This window comes from Triplophysa rosa, linkage group LG9 (assembly GCF_024868665.1).
Source record: "Triplophysa rosa linkage group LG9, Trosa_1v2, whole genome shotgun sequence".
In the NCBI taxonomy this organism is placed as follows: Eukaryota; Metazoa; Chordata; class Actinopteri; order Cypriniformes; family Nemacheilidae; genus Triplophysa; species Triplophysa rosa.
This window is the reverse complement of record NC_079898.1, coordinates 5,566,859-5,584,551: the sequence shown is the minus strand read 5'-3', so window position 1 is coordinate 5,584,551 and position 17,693 is coordinate 5,566,859. Positions and strand designations below refer to the sequence as shown.

At 39.2% G+C, this 17,693-nt stretch overlaps 1 protein-coding gene across 2 annotated transcripts in view; it reads right to left on the bottom strand.

Moving 5' to 3' along the window:
• The window catches only part of csmd1a (CUB and Sushi multiple domains 1a), a 480,783-nt gene that overhangs the window by 26,141 nt on the left and 436,949 nt on the right, over window positions 1-17,693 (bottom strand). For both annotated transcript variants that reach the window (XM_057341293.1, XM_057341294.1), the window contains exons 50-57: window positions 12,601-12,786; window positions 8,995-9,189; window positions 7,816-7,989; window positions 6,594-6,767; window positions 4,806-4,979; window positions 2,002-2,190; window positions 1,457-1,630; window positions 542-724 (exon numbers count right to left, since the gene is read on the bottom strand). In XM_057341293.1, the coding sequence (XP_057197276.1) occupies window positions 542-724; window positions 1,457-1,630; window positions 2,002-2,190; window positions 4,806-4,979; window positions 6,594-6,767; window positions 7,816-7,989; window positions 8,995-9,189; window positions 12,601-12,786 (1,449 nt within the window). The remainder of the gene's footprint in view (window positions 1-541; window positions 725-1,456; window positions 1,631-2,001; window positions 2,191-4,805; window positions 4,980-6,593; window positions 6,768-7,815; window positions 7,990-8,994; window positions 9,190-12,600; window positions 12,787-17,693) is intronic.

Here is a 17,693-nt window from a genome sequence, read left to right as displayed (position 1 = left end):
GGAAGTGAATGAGGGTGAAGAAATGATAACAAAATGGGTGAACTATCCCTTTAAACCCGTTTCGTTATTAAGGAAACGCTTTAAACTTTCAATTACAGTGAAACAAACGTTAAAGAAAGTTTAAATCGTGTCAAAACGTATTTGCATATCCACAGCGATCTATTCACGAATCCTTATTAGAGCAGCGTATCATTACACACCATTTTAATGACAGGTCCTATTGTACAGCTCCTCTACCCAGAGTCATTGAGTTAACTGGCAATTACCGGTTTAAGGCCTGTTAGCATCAAAAGATCAATTTTACACTAATTATAATGTACAACTGAGGAAAAGAGCTAGCTGAGCAGGTCGAGAGAGGCTCAGAAACAAAGAGAACATGGTGTAACTAAAGTCTGATTTCTTTTCTTAGAATGCATTAGAACCTCTTTAAAAGCACAAACTAAAAGACCCCTGCTGGTCTTCTAAAGCAAGCGGGTTTCTCATTAGAAAACATCTGCACAGGAGGAAAGAAGCGTGTGAGTCCCGGTGCCGTAGGAATCACCTTCGCAGACGGGTTGAGTTCCGCTCCAGGAGCCGTTCTGCAGGCAGACGCGCTCGGATGAGCCGATCAGCGTGTATCCAGCCTCGCATGTAAACCTTAAAAGGCTTTTATGTCTAAACTCCTCCCCGAGACGAGAACCGCGAGGAGGAATTCCTGGATCTCCGCAGAATCCTGGATTATCACCTGGATGTTGGACCAAAGACAAGGGGGTTTTTCTATACAGTGACCACCCACTTTTTCAGCTGCTTCAGTTATTTCTCTTTTTTTATTTCTATTTTAAAGGTTATGCTTAGCTTCTAGATGAATCACAACATTATAGACTTTTATTTGAAGCAAGGATGCATTTGAAAATAGAAATAAATGACTGTGTAGTTGTGGACATTTTTATGCATTCGAACAATGTTACAAAGTAAAATGACTAACATAGTCACTGATAAACAAAGGACACACAGTTCCCGTTTCTATTTTAACAGTATCTCGTTTCATCTGATTGGTGGATTTTTTTAAGATTTGAGTGGTTATCAAAGTCTTGTTAATACTTGATTTTCATTGGAGGCCTCTATCACCACTTAACCTCGTCTACAAACAACATGAATAAGATTTTATTTCCGTCATTTTACTGTTGCGCTCCTCTGCAGTACAGCCTGGTTCACTTTCTAAACTTTCTAAAACATTACATCACCTCCAGTTTATAAATGCAAAACAGGATTACATAAACACAAAATGTACAAGATGTTCATTTCACCCCCAGCTTCAGAAAAAAAGTACTTCATCTACACGGATGTCAACAGCAGTTACTGTTCAAACTTTAGACTTTTGCGTCTGTCTGAGCCCAAGAGATCTTAAAGTAAGCTGAAGCAGCTTAAAGATCAGCAGTCTGTCTAGGCTCTGGTGTCCACCTGCTGATGGATGTACCTGAGCAGTAGGGCGGTGTGCCGCTCCATCGGCCATCCTCCAGACACTGGCGCGTGGCGTTCCCCACCAGAGATCGGCCCGGACCGCACGAGTAATGGACCACGGCTCTGTAGGTGAACTTCTGGCCTGACATGAGAGCGAACGGCGGCGTGCCGGGGTCACCGCAGGATATGGCTGAGAAGGGAACATCTTGTATTTAAGATACTTCTGAGAAGTTTATTGTTGTGTGGCATAGCATTAAACAAAGGCCGTCGCATTGATGCAGTATTTCTGTTCTTACCACAACACCACGGCTTCTACTAGAGCCTACTCACAATCACATGATAATAACTGTGACACGTGTATCTAGGCATGTACAAGAAAAGTACAAATTGACTAGTGTGTGGGTTACTGAATGCTCCTTAAGGTGACGTGTCAGGTTTGGGTAACTATTCCACCCACCGCTAATCATTTTAAAGCTACAAAACACTAAAATGCAATGTTGTGGGCGTTACGCTCTTTTGTGAATGCGTGCATATATTAGGAAACAGTAGAGCATCACTCACAAAGGCACTTAGGAAGCGATCTGTCCCAGAAACCATTTGACCGGCAGGTGAGGACGGATGAGCCGAGTAGGTAGAAGCCCCTCTTGCAGTGATACATCACGGTGTTTCTGCAGTTGAAGCTCTCTGGGTAGCGCTGTTGAGAGTGACGAATGGCGTTCTCCACAAAGCCCGGATCAGAACAGTTTACCACTGCGAGATAAAAACAGCCAGATGCTTAATGTCTGACAGGCCGAGCAAAAGTGAAGAGAGACAGAAATCAATGGAGGGGTTGAACAGAGGGATCGCTGGTGCAGTATCGAGAGCAATTTCAATCAGCTCTGACCCGAAACGCTCGCTGTCTTTCTGAAGATCATGTGTGCGCTGTTATGAGCGTGAATTCTGATTTTTTTTGTTTTCCCATACACCTGGAACTCATCTCGAGTGCATTTCCGTGGCAAAGTTGACACGAGTGCATGTGGAGAGCACATGTGATTCTGTACACGAGGCGCTGATTCTTTCTATGCTATCCTGACAGATTTCCAGAGATCATGTGGCCATGTTAAGATTTTTCTCTACTGGAAACCGGCGCACGCTGTTTCTGGCACGCAGTTACAAATTTAGTTCAGTTACTGCCCTTCGGTTAAAAAAAGATTGAAGTTAAGACCAGAGGAAACAAACCGGGCAGCTTTGCCTGGGTGGCAGCTGTCAATGTCTCGGCATTCAATTAAGCCCCATGGGAGAGAAGACGGTGGAAAAACAGCTAAAAAACCTGATAATTGGCACCTGTTATTGCTTTGCCGTGTTTTCTTTTTGTGAGACACTATTTTTGATCTGAGGGCCAGTTCAGTGTAAGAATAAGGCTTAAAATTGTGCAAAAAAACCTTGAACGTTGTTAATAAAAATAACAATTGCTTGTGACGACTTTCTTTTTGAATAACTGTGACAACTGTCCATTTTTATTAATGAAAGTATATGACAGTTCTACCATTTTGTAATTGTAGGTAACAATTTAACCTTTTTTTACTACAATTGAATGGGGCAATTCTTCATTTTTGTAATTGTATATACTTTTTTTTTAAATTGTGTAACACATATTAGATTGGTAATAAATTTAAAAAGTGTGTAAGAATTAACAGTATCAGTCCCGCCTTCCAGTAACCTTAGAGTATGTTTACTCAACAACGTTGGAGTAAAAAACAAAGTTTTCGTTTGCGCAAAACCCAACATTGTCAAACGATCTGCGTTTACAAGGATTGGGGAAAATGAGACAAAACACTTGCTGCGTCCCAATTCACCTATGCATTAAAAGTATGTACTGTTTTTGTCATGAAAAGTATATACATTTTAGTGCGTAGCAATACTGTATGCACGCACTGGGATATACTAACGCAAAACAGAAGTGGCCGTTGTTGCCTGGACACTGTGATTATGAACTGTCATGAACATCAAAATAAATCTCTTCTTTGCATTTAAGTATTTATTCATTCATTATTTCATATGTTATGTTTACTGTATACTAACATTTCTTAATTTAGCGAAGCATCTTTTATTTACTTTTATTAATGCAGTGTAGCGTCACTAATATCAGCCATTAAGTGTCCATGGATTCACACTTCAAATTTTCACCGGAAACAGTAGATCATCCGGGTACTTTGAGAATACTCGCTTCAGCATACTATGATTTGGTACATACTAATTCTATTTTTGAATAGTATTTAGGACGCAGCAAATTGGGATGCAGCAAAGGTCGGTAATTGGCAGTGTCAATTTGTAAAGAAACACTACGCGCCTACCCACATACTGTATGCATGTTCAGGTTTAACCTAAATGTGTTTTTTTAATACCCACCGTCAATGTACTGTATATGGGTAGTTGATAGACTTATATGCAAATTTGTTTCATGGTGTGACGGCAGAAATGTAGAAAAAACTAACAAAGATAAATCTCTCTTATGCTATTTTATATGATAAATATAAATATTAATAATATAAAACAATGTAATATTAACAGTTTGTTTTCTAAATTTTGATACGTCACACCATAGGACACATTACACCCATTTTATGTGTTGTTAGAATTTAGCAGTTCAAAGTTTACATGGAAACGATAGAATTTTTCAAAAATTTCGTGCTACATTTTTGAAAGTCCCTCAAAATGCCATTGTCGTGTAAACGAACAGCCAAAATGCATAAAAAGCTTTCAATTTTTTGTTGAAAATACAGCCCATTGGTGAGTATTTTTTACAAAAAATGTTTTCCTCCATTAGAGTAGATTTGGTTTCCTGTGACTGAAATAGCTGCAAATATGGACGCCTTGCGGGACAAGACAAAGCTCCGCCCCTCAGCTCGGCCTTTAGGGAATTGTCCATCTTAGATGTGTTGACCTGGATCCATTTGCCGTCACAATTCAATTTCACTAGGCCACCATCAACAACTTCCCTGGCACATTAATTAATCATTAAAGTGACAAGACGTGCATGGTTGCTCCCGCTTAATGTCAGAAAGCATCTCGCGGTGTCACGCGGGTGGCTGCCGACCCATTTGACTTTCAAATCCGCGCGTCAAAATAGAAAGTGACATAAAGAGAATTATTTGCACATTGCTTCTTGTCATTCAAAGGCAGAGTGAGACTGCCGAGCACAGCTGTTGGTTTCGCTCTGTTAATGCTAAGCCCATGAGCTGTGGGTGTTAAACAGCTTTACTAAGGAGCTTCTCGCATAACAAGACAGCGTCCGAGACTGAGTCTCAGTTGAGATTCGAAACAACAATCTGGGCCAGGCTGCCTTAAAGCACTGCGCATAGAGTGTGTCGAGGAGATTTTCTTACCTTTGCACACGGGCAGGGGGTTGCTCCACTGTCCGTTCATGCGACACTGAGCTCGGGAGGCACCATGCAACAAATAGCCCGTGTTGCAGGTGAAGTTGACCACGTCATTCAGATTAAACTCACTCCCATTAGTTCGGCCATTTGCAGGGTTTCCAGGGTGGCCACAGGTTATAGCTGTTGGTAAACATGAAAGAGTCAATCGCTTCCTGTTTGATGATGATGCTGGAAGAGGTTGCCATTAATACAGTATATGTTAAATAATGGCTTTGCATCATATAACAAATCTCAAATATCATGACTCAGTGCATAGCGATAAAGCACAAACACACTTTTTAAACTTTAAAAATAAAAAAGTGGAAGTGTACAACAAAGATAATAATCTACATCTAAAGACTTTGACATGAACCTCAAATCAACCTAACCCAGTTGTAAAAAATATATCATTTTGTTCAAGCTTTAAAATCAAAGGCTTGATTGGCTATTTTGATGAAACATTCACAGACACCCGTTAAAGTTAAAGTGATAGTTCACCCAAAAAGGAAAATGTTTTCATAATTTTTAAAGTCCCCGTGAACCGGAAGTTGCGATCGTTTTTACTTCTGTATTTTGACGCATTTCCGAGTGAAATGACATTTTGAATGAGAAAAATAGTGGGCGTGGCTTTCGTCTTTCTCTGCGATTTGATTGGATGTATAAAAACACCCGTTGCGTTTTGAAATGGAACTGGGAGCAGACTGACAGTTGAAGGGGAGGAGTTAACGGATACTCCGCCCAAGCCGTCTATCATACATCATTTAAGATGGATAGTGTCACGGCTGGCGTGGCGGAAGAACCCAAGTGCAGGCAGGCGGTGGGTAAGGGGTTGACACAAACTTTATTTTACAAAATAACAAAGGGTACAAAACAAAACACCCACGACGGGGAAAACTGAACTAAGAATATAAATGGGTATACAGAAAAACTTCCCTCAAGGGGGCAAAAACGAGAACTAAATAATAATCAAACTAACAGGCCTTTTCAAGGCAGGAACGAGATGAGAAACACACAGGGAAGCAAAGACAGGGGACGTTGAACAAACACGACGAACTGAATACAATCACCGAGCACAGGACAATGAAACATGAGGACTATTTAAAGGGGAACACAAACGAGGGATAATAACACAGGGCAGGTGAGGGTAATGAAACACAGCAGAGAAGGAAACGAGAGAGGCGGGCCCAATGACAGGACACGAGAAAACACATGGAGTGTCAAAAGATTAACACCCCATGGCTTTCTCACACTAAACCAAAGGCTTTGTCACGACTCTGCCACAAGACCAAGAAAACCATGACAAGATGAGGCAGAGTCGTGACAGCGAGTCATTACAGGACGGAAGTGCATTTTCAGATTTTAACTAAAGATTATGAGGGCACGCGATTTTTAAAAAGAGAATGACCCACATTAATAAACTATTTACAATAAATGCTGTAATATTTCATGACAAAATAGGCATTGTAATTTTTTATTTCACTGGGACTTTAAACACTCATGTCATTTTCAAACCTGTTTGAGTTTTTTTCTTCATCAGAACACAAATGACATGTTGATAACCAAACAACATTGAACCCCATTGACCTCCAATGTATTATCCCAAATCCACGGAGTCATTTTTCAAAATAACTTCTTTTGTACTCCAGAGTCATATACAGGTTTTGAATGACATGAGGCTGAATAAATGATGACACAACTAACCCTTTAAACAATTGCCATTAAAGATGTATAATAAAAAGGTGAAAGGACACTCACGAACACACACTGGGGCTTGCCCTGACCACCTGTGGTCCTGTTGGCAGATTCGAACCGACGTCCCTATGAGTCGAAAACCCAGGTTGCATTGATAAACAACCGTGTCTCTGTAACTGGACCCATCACCGCTGATGTGGCCGTTAACAATGGGATCAGGAGAATCACAATGACCAGCTGAAGAAGTGAAACACATTTTCAGATTGATTATAATTATTATCAGAATTTCAATGCAACCTCCGTTACTAAATCTAAGACACAGAATCTGGAGCGCTGGCTCTGGCCATCACTGCTTGACATTTTGATGAAATGCCCTCCATGCTGTTCGGTCAAGCGGCAGGTGATGTGTCTAGGGGTCAGTGATGATCCACACATGGTGGCATATTCAGCTCTTTCTGTCTGCTTTCCCCTGCAATACTACCTTACAGGAGCCATCATTTATACCTACATTATAATATTTTTAATATAACACTTAGTATTTTGGCTGAATGTGCACCTGTCCTAAATGTTTTTGGATGTGCACATTTTCTGAAGTTGCACTGAAAATTGTTTACAGACATCACTGTGGCAGATGAACAAAGAATTGAAAAAAACATTACAAGAGGAGTTGATGTACTTGATATGCTGCATTTCTAAATACAACTTGTGGGAGAAAAATCTTTTTTTTCTTATAATATTTAAATAAACTCTTCTTGTGATATCAACTTAAAAAGAAGAACTTTTGCTGTAAGTCCGTCTGACTCTTCAAACTGTGCTTTGATTGGTGGATAGCAATGTTAGGCTGTGTGTCACCAAAGCGTTGTTTTTCTTTCTGAGGCCAGTGTATTTTTTCCAACTTTTTCATTTTTATTTATTTATTTGGAACAACAGATCAATGTCATTACTTACTTGTCTGCCATCCAATGACAGCGGATTCAATTACAAATACTGTACCATCAACCAACCTTCAAACCCTACTGAACAACAATGCAGATGTTAATGTTGTTTTCCAAGAATCCATGTTTGTACCTAATGACATTGCGTTAAATGCTTTGGTGAACACACAGCCTTATTCCAGGTACTCCAAATGATGTTTTTTGTGGAAGCGGCCCTACTCAATAATACGTACAGTTGATCAATAATACAATACTGATGCTAGTTTCCATCCAGCAGAGACCTGTTATGCAAACCAAAATTTGTTGCTTTTGTGGCTTTCACATAAACCTTACTGAAAGACGCTACTTACCCAGACATCTGGTCTCGACTCCACTCCACAGACCGTTGGCCTGACACTCCCTGACGTGCGAGCCCACTAATGTGTAGCCCGTGTTACAGAGGAAGATAGCTGTGGCGCCGTAGGTAGTCAGGGTGCCCATCTTTTTGCCATTAGGAGGGGACGGAAGCTCCCCACAGGAAATGACTGGAGGAAACACAGGCACAGGGTCAGGCTGTATTAAAAATAAAAGGTCATTTTGATGACAGCTGACACCGTATCCCAGTCTTATTTGCTGTCGCTTTCGGACACCAGGAGAAAAGCAACACAGACACAGTGTTCATTTAATGATAGCAGCAGAGAAAACACAGCACCATGTCGAGTCTGGACACGCCTACAAATACTAGAAATATAGATTTCGTTTAGTAAAGAAATTCGTAAACATTTAATGCTCTTCTGATTTCCAGCATACACCTTTTAAAATGGTTTTGTAGAACAAGAAAATGTTTTAATGAGTTGATTACTTGAATTTATAATGAAGTAGTTTATATATGATTCGAAGACATACGGATTAAAAATGTCCTGCATATCAAATTCCAAAGGCAAACATCGCATGTTAATGCAAGCGTTAATTTCTGACACTGTTGCGCAAACACGTTTGTTTTCATGATGTCGTGGCTGTTTGCATCCGTCGCCTTCATTAACAAATAAAGGCATGTTTCCATCGGTCTCACCGTAGCGTATAAACAGTCTCACAATGCAGCCGTCACTGATTACAATATTTACATTCGCTTGCTGACCTCGAACCAGCCGAAGCATTTTTCACCAAAGACTTAATCACCATAATAATGTTTACACAGGCCGTCCCTGCGGTGAAAACCGGCCCGTGATCAGAAGTGACTGAGCGGTGGATGGAGTACACGCTAAATCCAGAGGATTACACTCGGATCAGAGGAGAAAGAAATGGATGTGGTTTAGAAAAGGGCCAGATTTCAGACATATTAGTTGCCCTAATTAATTTGTTTCATTAGCGCACGATGAACGCAGTTTGGTAATTAACACGCTGATCTTTTTGTGAAATCCCAAGAGCGTAATTCGCGTTTCCCTTCATTTTGTGCATATCTGTGGGGTCTCCTTAAATGAACAGTAGGCTAACGCACAATGTTTCAAGAGTACTATACTATACTCGCTTTGAGTGTAATAGGTTCTTACTCTTGCATGTGGACTTCTCCTCCAGCCCTTCCCAGGTTGCATTAGCTAAGCACTTGATGGTTCTCCTGCCCCCTAGATAGTAGCCAGGGGAGCAGCTCAGCATTATTCGTGCACCGAACTCATTCAGCTGGCCTGAGATGAGACGCCACACCATGTGTTCAGAAAGCATGCTCTCAATGTCCGGGCACTGGACCGCTGCAGGAGACAAAGCAAAGAAGACATTAATGGAGGACTGTGATCCTGAGGCTACTGGAACTGAAACAACTGGAGCTTACAGGAATCATGGGATAGATGTGCAGTACCAGGAATGTATGTACAGAATATATTTGTCACAGAATTTTAAAAGCTTCTGATCTAAAGGCCTATGCTTTAGTGCTCAATATTACCTTTACATTTTAAATTGTGCATTCCAATGAATCTCTTTAAAAGGGTAGTTCACCAAAAAATGAAAATTCTGTCATCGTTGACTCACCCTCTTGTCATTTCAAACCTGTATGACTTTCTTTCTTCTGCAGAACACAAAAAACATATTTTCAACTACGTTGGTAACGGAACAGAGCCGGCATCCATTCATTTCTATGATATGGTCACTAGACCAATGCAAGGGAATGGGTGCCGATTAACAACATTCTTCAAAATATCTTCTTTTGTGTGCGTTCTGCAGAAGAAAGGAGTGAGTAAATGATGACACAATTTTAATGTTTGGGTGAACTATCCCTTTAACAATTTTTTTTAAATTTATTTAATTACTAGATGGGTTTGAAGCTGCAATCCATAACCATTGTCTCTCTATCGTCCGTCTTTGAGTTGAACATAAAAAAGCAGGTTACTTCGTACATTTATCCTTACGTGGGCTGAAGTCAAAACGTTATGGATTGTAGCTTTAAACTTTAGTGAAAGAAAAGCAGCCAACAAGTGTCTAGCATACAGTAAATGCTGAAATTATTATTAATAAATGCTGTGGAAGTATTGTTCTTTGTTAGTTCATGTTTGCTTATGCATTAACAAATTGTTAACAAATAGCACCTTATTGTAAAGTGTTACCACATTTATTTTTAATATGCGCATTTTAACACGAATAAATAAATGGAAATTATTTAGTCATCTTAATTGTTTTTAAAAGTATAAAACGTGAATAATAAAAATGGCTAGATCTGTTAGTTCTATAGACAGCATGAAATCAAAATTGAAAAATCTTATTTTTATGGAATATTGTAGTGTTTTTATAAATGATTTATCTGTGCACGTCATTATTTTTTAAAACTCATGTGCCCTTATAATCTCTAATCATAAATGTTGACCTTCCAACCCCACCACCCCGAAACGACTTCTCGTCACTTCCTGTCACAAGGAATGGCGCGAGGGAGGAGCTTTCTTCATGGGAGGGTGCCGATGGTGAGTCCGGTGGGGAATAATCCTCCACGATTGACTGCAAACTGGCATTCAAATCTGCCGCCATTTTGTTAGCAACGCTAATCTTCCAACAATCCAATCAGTTCTCGATGTGAGAAATCAAGTCCCGCCCCACATTTTTTTCCTTACAGAAACTGTTTTCCTCGGATATACGTCACGATATGTAAAAGAATATGATTGTTACTCCCTTTCCTGCCAACTTTGAACAAATGTTAAATGTGTTTTTTACTTTAAAACTCATTTTCTTTTATAGCTCAATCTCCAGATGCATCTGTAGATCATTAGAACATACCACATAAAGCTAAATAAAATTAGTTTTGATGCACTAGTTGCGATTGTATTCAACTGACAATATAATGGATAGCATTTGAAATGAAGTTTTTAGCATTATGTAAATAACCGGTCATTTTACCACAACCTCTGCTTTGATGTTTTGTTAAATCATTTAGTACGTCATTCTATAAAAAAGATTTGAATCGATTCTTTAATTCAATAAAATGTTTCATAATCAAGATCTGAAATGTAATTGATATGGTTTTGTATAATAAACGTGTTTATATAAATGTGGCAGCAGAATGGAGTGGAAACATAAGGATACTGGCGTAGTAGTATCGTTGCCTGCATGAAACAGATGCTCTTTTGATTGAACAACATAGTTTCGCAGCCGCTGTGGGTACATCAAACTTTGAGGAAGAAAGCCGGGTCAGGTATATTGAATAGGATCTTAAGCATCCTCGCCCATGCTTTTATTATGGCACATCGTGTTCTCTTCTCCATGTTCTACATGACAAAAGATTGAAACCTCTCGGCCTGTGCTTGTTGAGCTCATTTTAGGAGATGGAGCGCTGCCGGATACAGCTCATCTAAGAATGCTGTGAATGCCACACTGTCATCACAAAGCTCCAGAATGAAAGGACACCTTGACATAGAGCTGTGAAACAGGACGGATGCCTTCTCTTCTCTTCTATAATTTTTTTTTGCAGATCAGGAGTATCACAACATTCAGAAAAGAAAAGTTTGTCATGCAAACTTTGATGCTGGCCTGAGAAATCCTCAACTGAAAGTTTAAAGGGGTCATATGGCGCGAATATGTGTTTTTCTGTATCTTTGTCATAAGTTGCCCATGCATGTATTAGACACGTAAAATTGCAAAAATGAAAGTGTGGGAACAATAGATGCATTCTGTCTAAAAGCGAATGCTCACCCAGACCTGCCTGAAACGCCTCGTGTAACCACACCCCCACAAATCTACGTCAGCTCGTGGTATGATTTGACTAAGACCGCCCAAATGTATACGCAAGTGAGGTGGGCGTACCTGTCAGTACAATTGCTTGGGAACCTGATGTTCCAAATATGGTCAGAGGCGTTACATTTCCATCACACGCTTGCAGTATTTGACCAATCACTACGCACTGGTTAACTGGCCAATCATAGCACACCTCGCTTTTCAGAGCCATGAGCTTTGTAAAAAAATCTGCGAGTTTCAGAGAGGCGGAGCAAAGAGGAGATACAAACATGCACGGTATGTGGAAAATACAGCGTTTTTGAACCTTAAATCGTGTATACATATTGCATTACATCTAAAACAAACGATAGTATTCGTTTTAGCCGTGTCATATCACCCCTTTAAATGTGTTTAAGAAGTATTCCTTGAGATTTGCTCCAGTGGTATTAAAACCTTTAAATAATTTGTGACGATCTATTAACAAATCAAGTTGATTTACTTACGGCATTCCTAATATAGAAATCAAATTAGACAGACGGATTACCGTGACATGATGTTATATAGTGTATACAGTTCCCTCATCTTTTCATTCTCCGGTTAATGGTTTGGAATATCACAATATGAAATTGCGACATTATCTATAGCAGCATCGGTTTTAATGAGCATCTCTCCTCTTCTGACCTCTGAATGCATAATACACGGTCATTTGGCTGCGGCCACTCTGGTCGGCTTTGTGGGCTAATGGTGATTCAGGTCAGAAGGGGGACATGCCACATCATACCATTTGTCTTGTTTGAGTTGCCAAACCGCAAAAAATCAAGTCATTATTGTTAATTTCACCAATTACCTGCCCTACATTACTCTCAGAGGGGGACGGCGAGGGGTAAAGGAACTGACTGCTGCGGTTCAATGAGGCAGGAGATTTGAACATGCTGTTGGCATAGAAACAGGGGACTCGATTTGCTCACGTAAACAGCAGGGAGGATGAGCCGCGTTGCTCCAGGTGCCGTCCTCCAGGCAGACGGCGGTGAGGAGGCTGCCCGCGTCCGGTCTGTAGCCATCCTCGCACACATACTGCACCGTGCTGCCCACCGTGTATTGGAAGCCGTGGAACGAGCCGTTGGCGGGAGACTCTGGCACTCCGCAAGACACAGCTGCCGATCAGACACAAATAACAGCAGATGCAGATAAATGACATACAGTGTACAGACAGTCAAAGATCTATATCGCATAGATATGCAAGTGTATCGCATATTCAATCTGCATTGAGTAATAGATTTTGAGGCTGAACTCAAAATAAGCGACCTGAACAGCCTGGTCAGTCACTTCACTCAGTCAGTTACAAAGTACTACTAGTAGCAAGTTACTACTACTATTTATGGAAGATGTACACCTAGGATGGCACGATGTAATAATACTTTTATTTTGAGTGAACTATTCCTTTATTTTTTTTCTACATTGCTTTTTACAGTCTTTCATTGTTGTTGCAAAGCAGATGTTGGAAAACATTTTGGATTTGGGTTGCAGTGCACCTGTGCTACGTTAGCATTGCACTACTAAAGCGTCAAAATACTGGCTATGCCACTCGTTTTATTTAAACGTAGTACCGTAAGTAATGTTGCTCATGCGCATTACCTTTCAGTAAACATTAGGATTGGGCAATGTCAGAAATTGTCAGTTCCGATTCCAGTTCCATAGATTCCCGGTTTCGATTACGGTTCCATTTAAATTCAAAATTATTATTTTTTACTATTTTACCTTGATTGAATGCGGTTTTGCTGACTGTAAGGTAGTAAGTTATGTTGAGTAATGCTAATCCATCAATCACATGTGCTTTATAGTAGATTTTTTACACTATCAATACGATCCAAATAGTCTAATGAGGGCTAAGACACTTCCTCATTTCCCTAAATTAATGAACTATATTTAAACAAAATACGCTGCCATTATGTGTACAGACAAACAATGTGCATAGTTATCAAGGATGCTAGTGCGCGTACAGGAAAAGGTTGTGGATGGCAAGACGAGGTGCGTCGCGTCTGTGGGTCATGGAAACCGATGTGTTCGGCAGTTAAAGATGCGGCGCTGTGTTTCTGTTTGGTTTGTCACATCATTTATGGGAAACGGTGGCGAAAGGCTACTCGCAGTGCTTCGCCACGTGTCACACCAGAACCGTTTTTGGAACCGAAACTTATAAATTGCTAACGGTTCCGGTTCTTTAAAAAAACAGACCCGGTCCAAGCCTAGTAAACATGTCTGCAGAAGAATGTCACGAGCAAAACAAAAAATGCTGTGAAGAATGACATGAGTGAGTCTGAGTGAGAATGAGTTTCATCGGCGACAACCTAAACAAATGCTATCATGTGACCCAAACTTAACTTCCGGTAGACTTCCGCAAAGAATCAATAACTGTTGAGTAAATTTAATTTAATTTAATACAATTAATATGCAATAGAATATTGATATAAAATAATATTAATATAAATTTAACAAAATAAATTGTTGTATTATAACTAAACACATACCTGAAGTTAACTTTGGGTCAGGCGCGTGCGTCCAATGAAACAGTCTATAGATAATATATGTCGCACATTGATTTAGTTCCCATGTGAAACATTGTGTAGTATAAGTTAGTATTTCCTATAGTTAACTGTAGTAAACACATTTAATTTAATTAAAAAGTATTAATTGAGATTGTTTCCATCTAGATCTGTGTTTAAGGAAATGTTTTTGTACTTTATTTTGTAGATTTGAATGATGAATAACAACCACATTGCACAGTAGTTGGTATTCTGATAGTTCTGCTGGTATAGTATAGTAAGATGTGTTTATGGTATCGTGTGTCATGGTTCTGTCCCACCTTGTCTTGCTTTTCTTGACCTAGTGGCAGAACCATGATAGAACCTCTTGCTTTATGTGGAGAGAGTCAGTTTTGGCATTCCATATACTCCCTCTCTCCGGTGTGGCGTCTCTGTTCCCGCCCTTTCGTCTCCTCGTTATTGTTTGTTAATTAGTTCATGTCCTGCACCTGTCCCCTCTTGATTTATCCCCTTTATAATGCCCTTGTGTCTTCTGTCTCGTGCTGGTTCATTGTTCTGTTGCGTTGTGTTTGTGTCATGTGGGTGAGTTACTGTTCTGTAGTTAGTTTAGTTTATTGTGGTTATGGCAAGTGTTGTTATTATTTCTAGTCTAGTTAGTCCCTGTCCTTGTTGCTATGTTTTGTTATGTTCCCCCACGTGGGTCTTTGTTTTGTATTTTTAGATATAATTAAAGTCTGTCTTGTTAACCCCTTACCCGTTGTCTGCACTTGGGTCCTCTGTCCATGTATCCTTGTCTCCGTGTCTCACCCTGAGAATCGTGACATCGTGACCCTTTTTGGATTGAATTTAGCACAAACCGTAGTAACAGACTTTAGGCACATAACCTACATTTCACAGAAAATATCTGCATTTTTATCTTTCATCCAAGGGAGTTTTCTTTCTGGCTTGCTCACCCGGAGTTGTAAGGCACCATTATTCGTAAAGCTTCTTTAGAACAATTTTATTATGAAAAGAAGAGGACGACAAATAATTCACAACCCTCTAAAATCTACGCACATGAAAATTCCAACACCAACCCTTACCTGAACCCTAACTCATAAAATATTTATAGTAATCTTCCAAAAAAGCGCAACTGACAAACACCCAAAGTTGCACAGTTGGTTTCGGGTCAGCTAACAGACCTCTATTCCACGCAACCTTTCATTTATAAAATTGGCTCTTTTTAACAAGAAAATATGCAAGGTCTCAAAAACCGTAAGCACACACACAAGCAAGCAGGTGTGTGTTCCTTTTTCAGAAATGCGATGGGACCAATTAAAGGTGTTCCTCGTTAAACTTCTGAATGAGAATCGGGCCTTGAGTCTCTCTGACCCACCGGTCCACTGCATGGATTGCTCCCATCACTTAAAGAAATGATTGGCCTTAATTAGCGCCCATTCTAGATGCCCTTCACTGCAAATGGGGCTCAGGCAGCCTCTGTTCGGCAATGGTAAAAGAATATTAGTGCTATAACCTCCAGTCCTTGGAATGGTGTCATTTACCTTTGTGTGATTAAGACTAATGAGACTCATCGAGTAAAATCTTTGTGTGATTCTGAATGTGTGTGAACACTGGCTGGCATCTCTGTTGAGAACGTCCTTTGAAGGGGAATATTTAGGTGTGGTGTTGGGCCACGTTTTTGGCAGTAAGCACATAAAAGTTGAAACAGTGTCTCATAAAAGCCCTTGCTTCGAATATGGGTCATTTTATATCGCAATAATGGTTAATATCACAATATAGTTACTTTGCTGGAAATAAGGTTGTCGCATTACCAACATTTTTATGGCCAATACCAGTGAATTTTGACAATTCTCAAAACCAATTCTTTTACCACAAAGAAAACTAATACTGGCTTGTTTTCAATGCTTCAATGAATTATTAAAGCAGTCAATTTAGTAATAAAATAACAACCAAGAAACAAATTGCATGCAACACGAAAAATAAATACAACAGAACAAAGACACAAATGGCGAAAAAAGCATTGGACATATTTCAAGTAAACATTCAGAAATAGTCAAATGTAAAATAAATCACTACATAGTCTTCACGGTATGAATTAAACATAAATGTAGCCCGTTAAAGTTATTCAGTCAAGAAGGATTTAACAATATTATGGATAGCTGCAGGTCTATTAGAATGTATTTTCACAATCTAATAGTTTCATACATGTCTAACTTTGATGTTTGTGTACATTAGGATTTAACCAAATCGCGAAAGTATGTTACATGAAAACTCACTAGTGACTTTTTTCCAGTTATATTTTTAGGGGCTTGTTATAACTTTAATGGGACAGAATAATAGAGAGAAGATGGGATATAGGGGAGCAGGATCACCAAAGGACCTTCGAGACAGTAATCGGATTGGCGCTACATGTCGGTGCATTAACAACAAGGCTATTGGCGCCGACACATGAACTATTTTGATATCATAGGACGTGTATCTGACCATTGAGGAGCACATGCATGCAAATTAAGTTCAGTCTTCCATCTTTATTGCAGTTTTAAAAACTTTAAATAGAAATTATATTCTGCTTTCTCTTCTCGGTCATTCGTTTTCTCTAGTTGCTCTTATGTGTGAATAATTTCAAACACTCCTGCCCAATAGAAGCTGAACCACAGATCTACATAGGGCCATGTAAACAATCTGTCTATATAATTTTATCCCCACAATACACTATATTGTCATTTTGGATATAAGTATGCTATATACAGAGGCACAGGGTAAAATCTGACCTGCGTCATGACCTGATTCTATTTCTAATCTCTCTTCGATGTCTTTACCACTGTAAAAAAATCCAGTAAAAACCGAAATTTTTTGGCAGCTGGGGTGTATTCCGTAAAATAATGTTTTTTTTTCTTCTAAAAGGTCGCGTTTATCTTTTTATCTTGTAAATTTGCAATCTTTTTCTATAATTCGACAGTTTTTGACTGTATTTCAGCAGCTGGGGCACCAGTAATACACCGTAAATAACAGTTATTCCCATAAAATTACAAGTTTTCTTGTAAATTTGCAGTCTTTTCTTATAATTTGACCATATTTCAAAATGCGAGAAAAAATCCGGACATTATTTGTGAAAAATCTGTAAAAATAACAGGATATAATTTTTAACAGTGTAGTAACATGTACTGTAATGGCTTTGTATTGGTAAACTATTGCAACCCTTTACATATTCAGGTGATATTTTATTCCGAAATCAAGAACAACATTTAGATTTATTTAGTTTGTATCTTAGATATGCACCGATACTAAATATCCCTACCGATGCTGATTATTCAGAGTGATAACGATTCTGAAGATTAAATTAATATTTATTAATGTTAATAATTCATGTAATGACTGCTAATCATGAACATCAAACTGATGTCAAATCCTAACATTTTCTACAGTACAGAGCACAAATTCATTGCATTTTGTTGTCCTCTTTTGATTGACAGGATATATCGGCACTTATCATCGTCTGTTATAAGTATCCCATAGTAGAT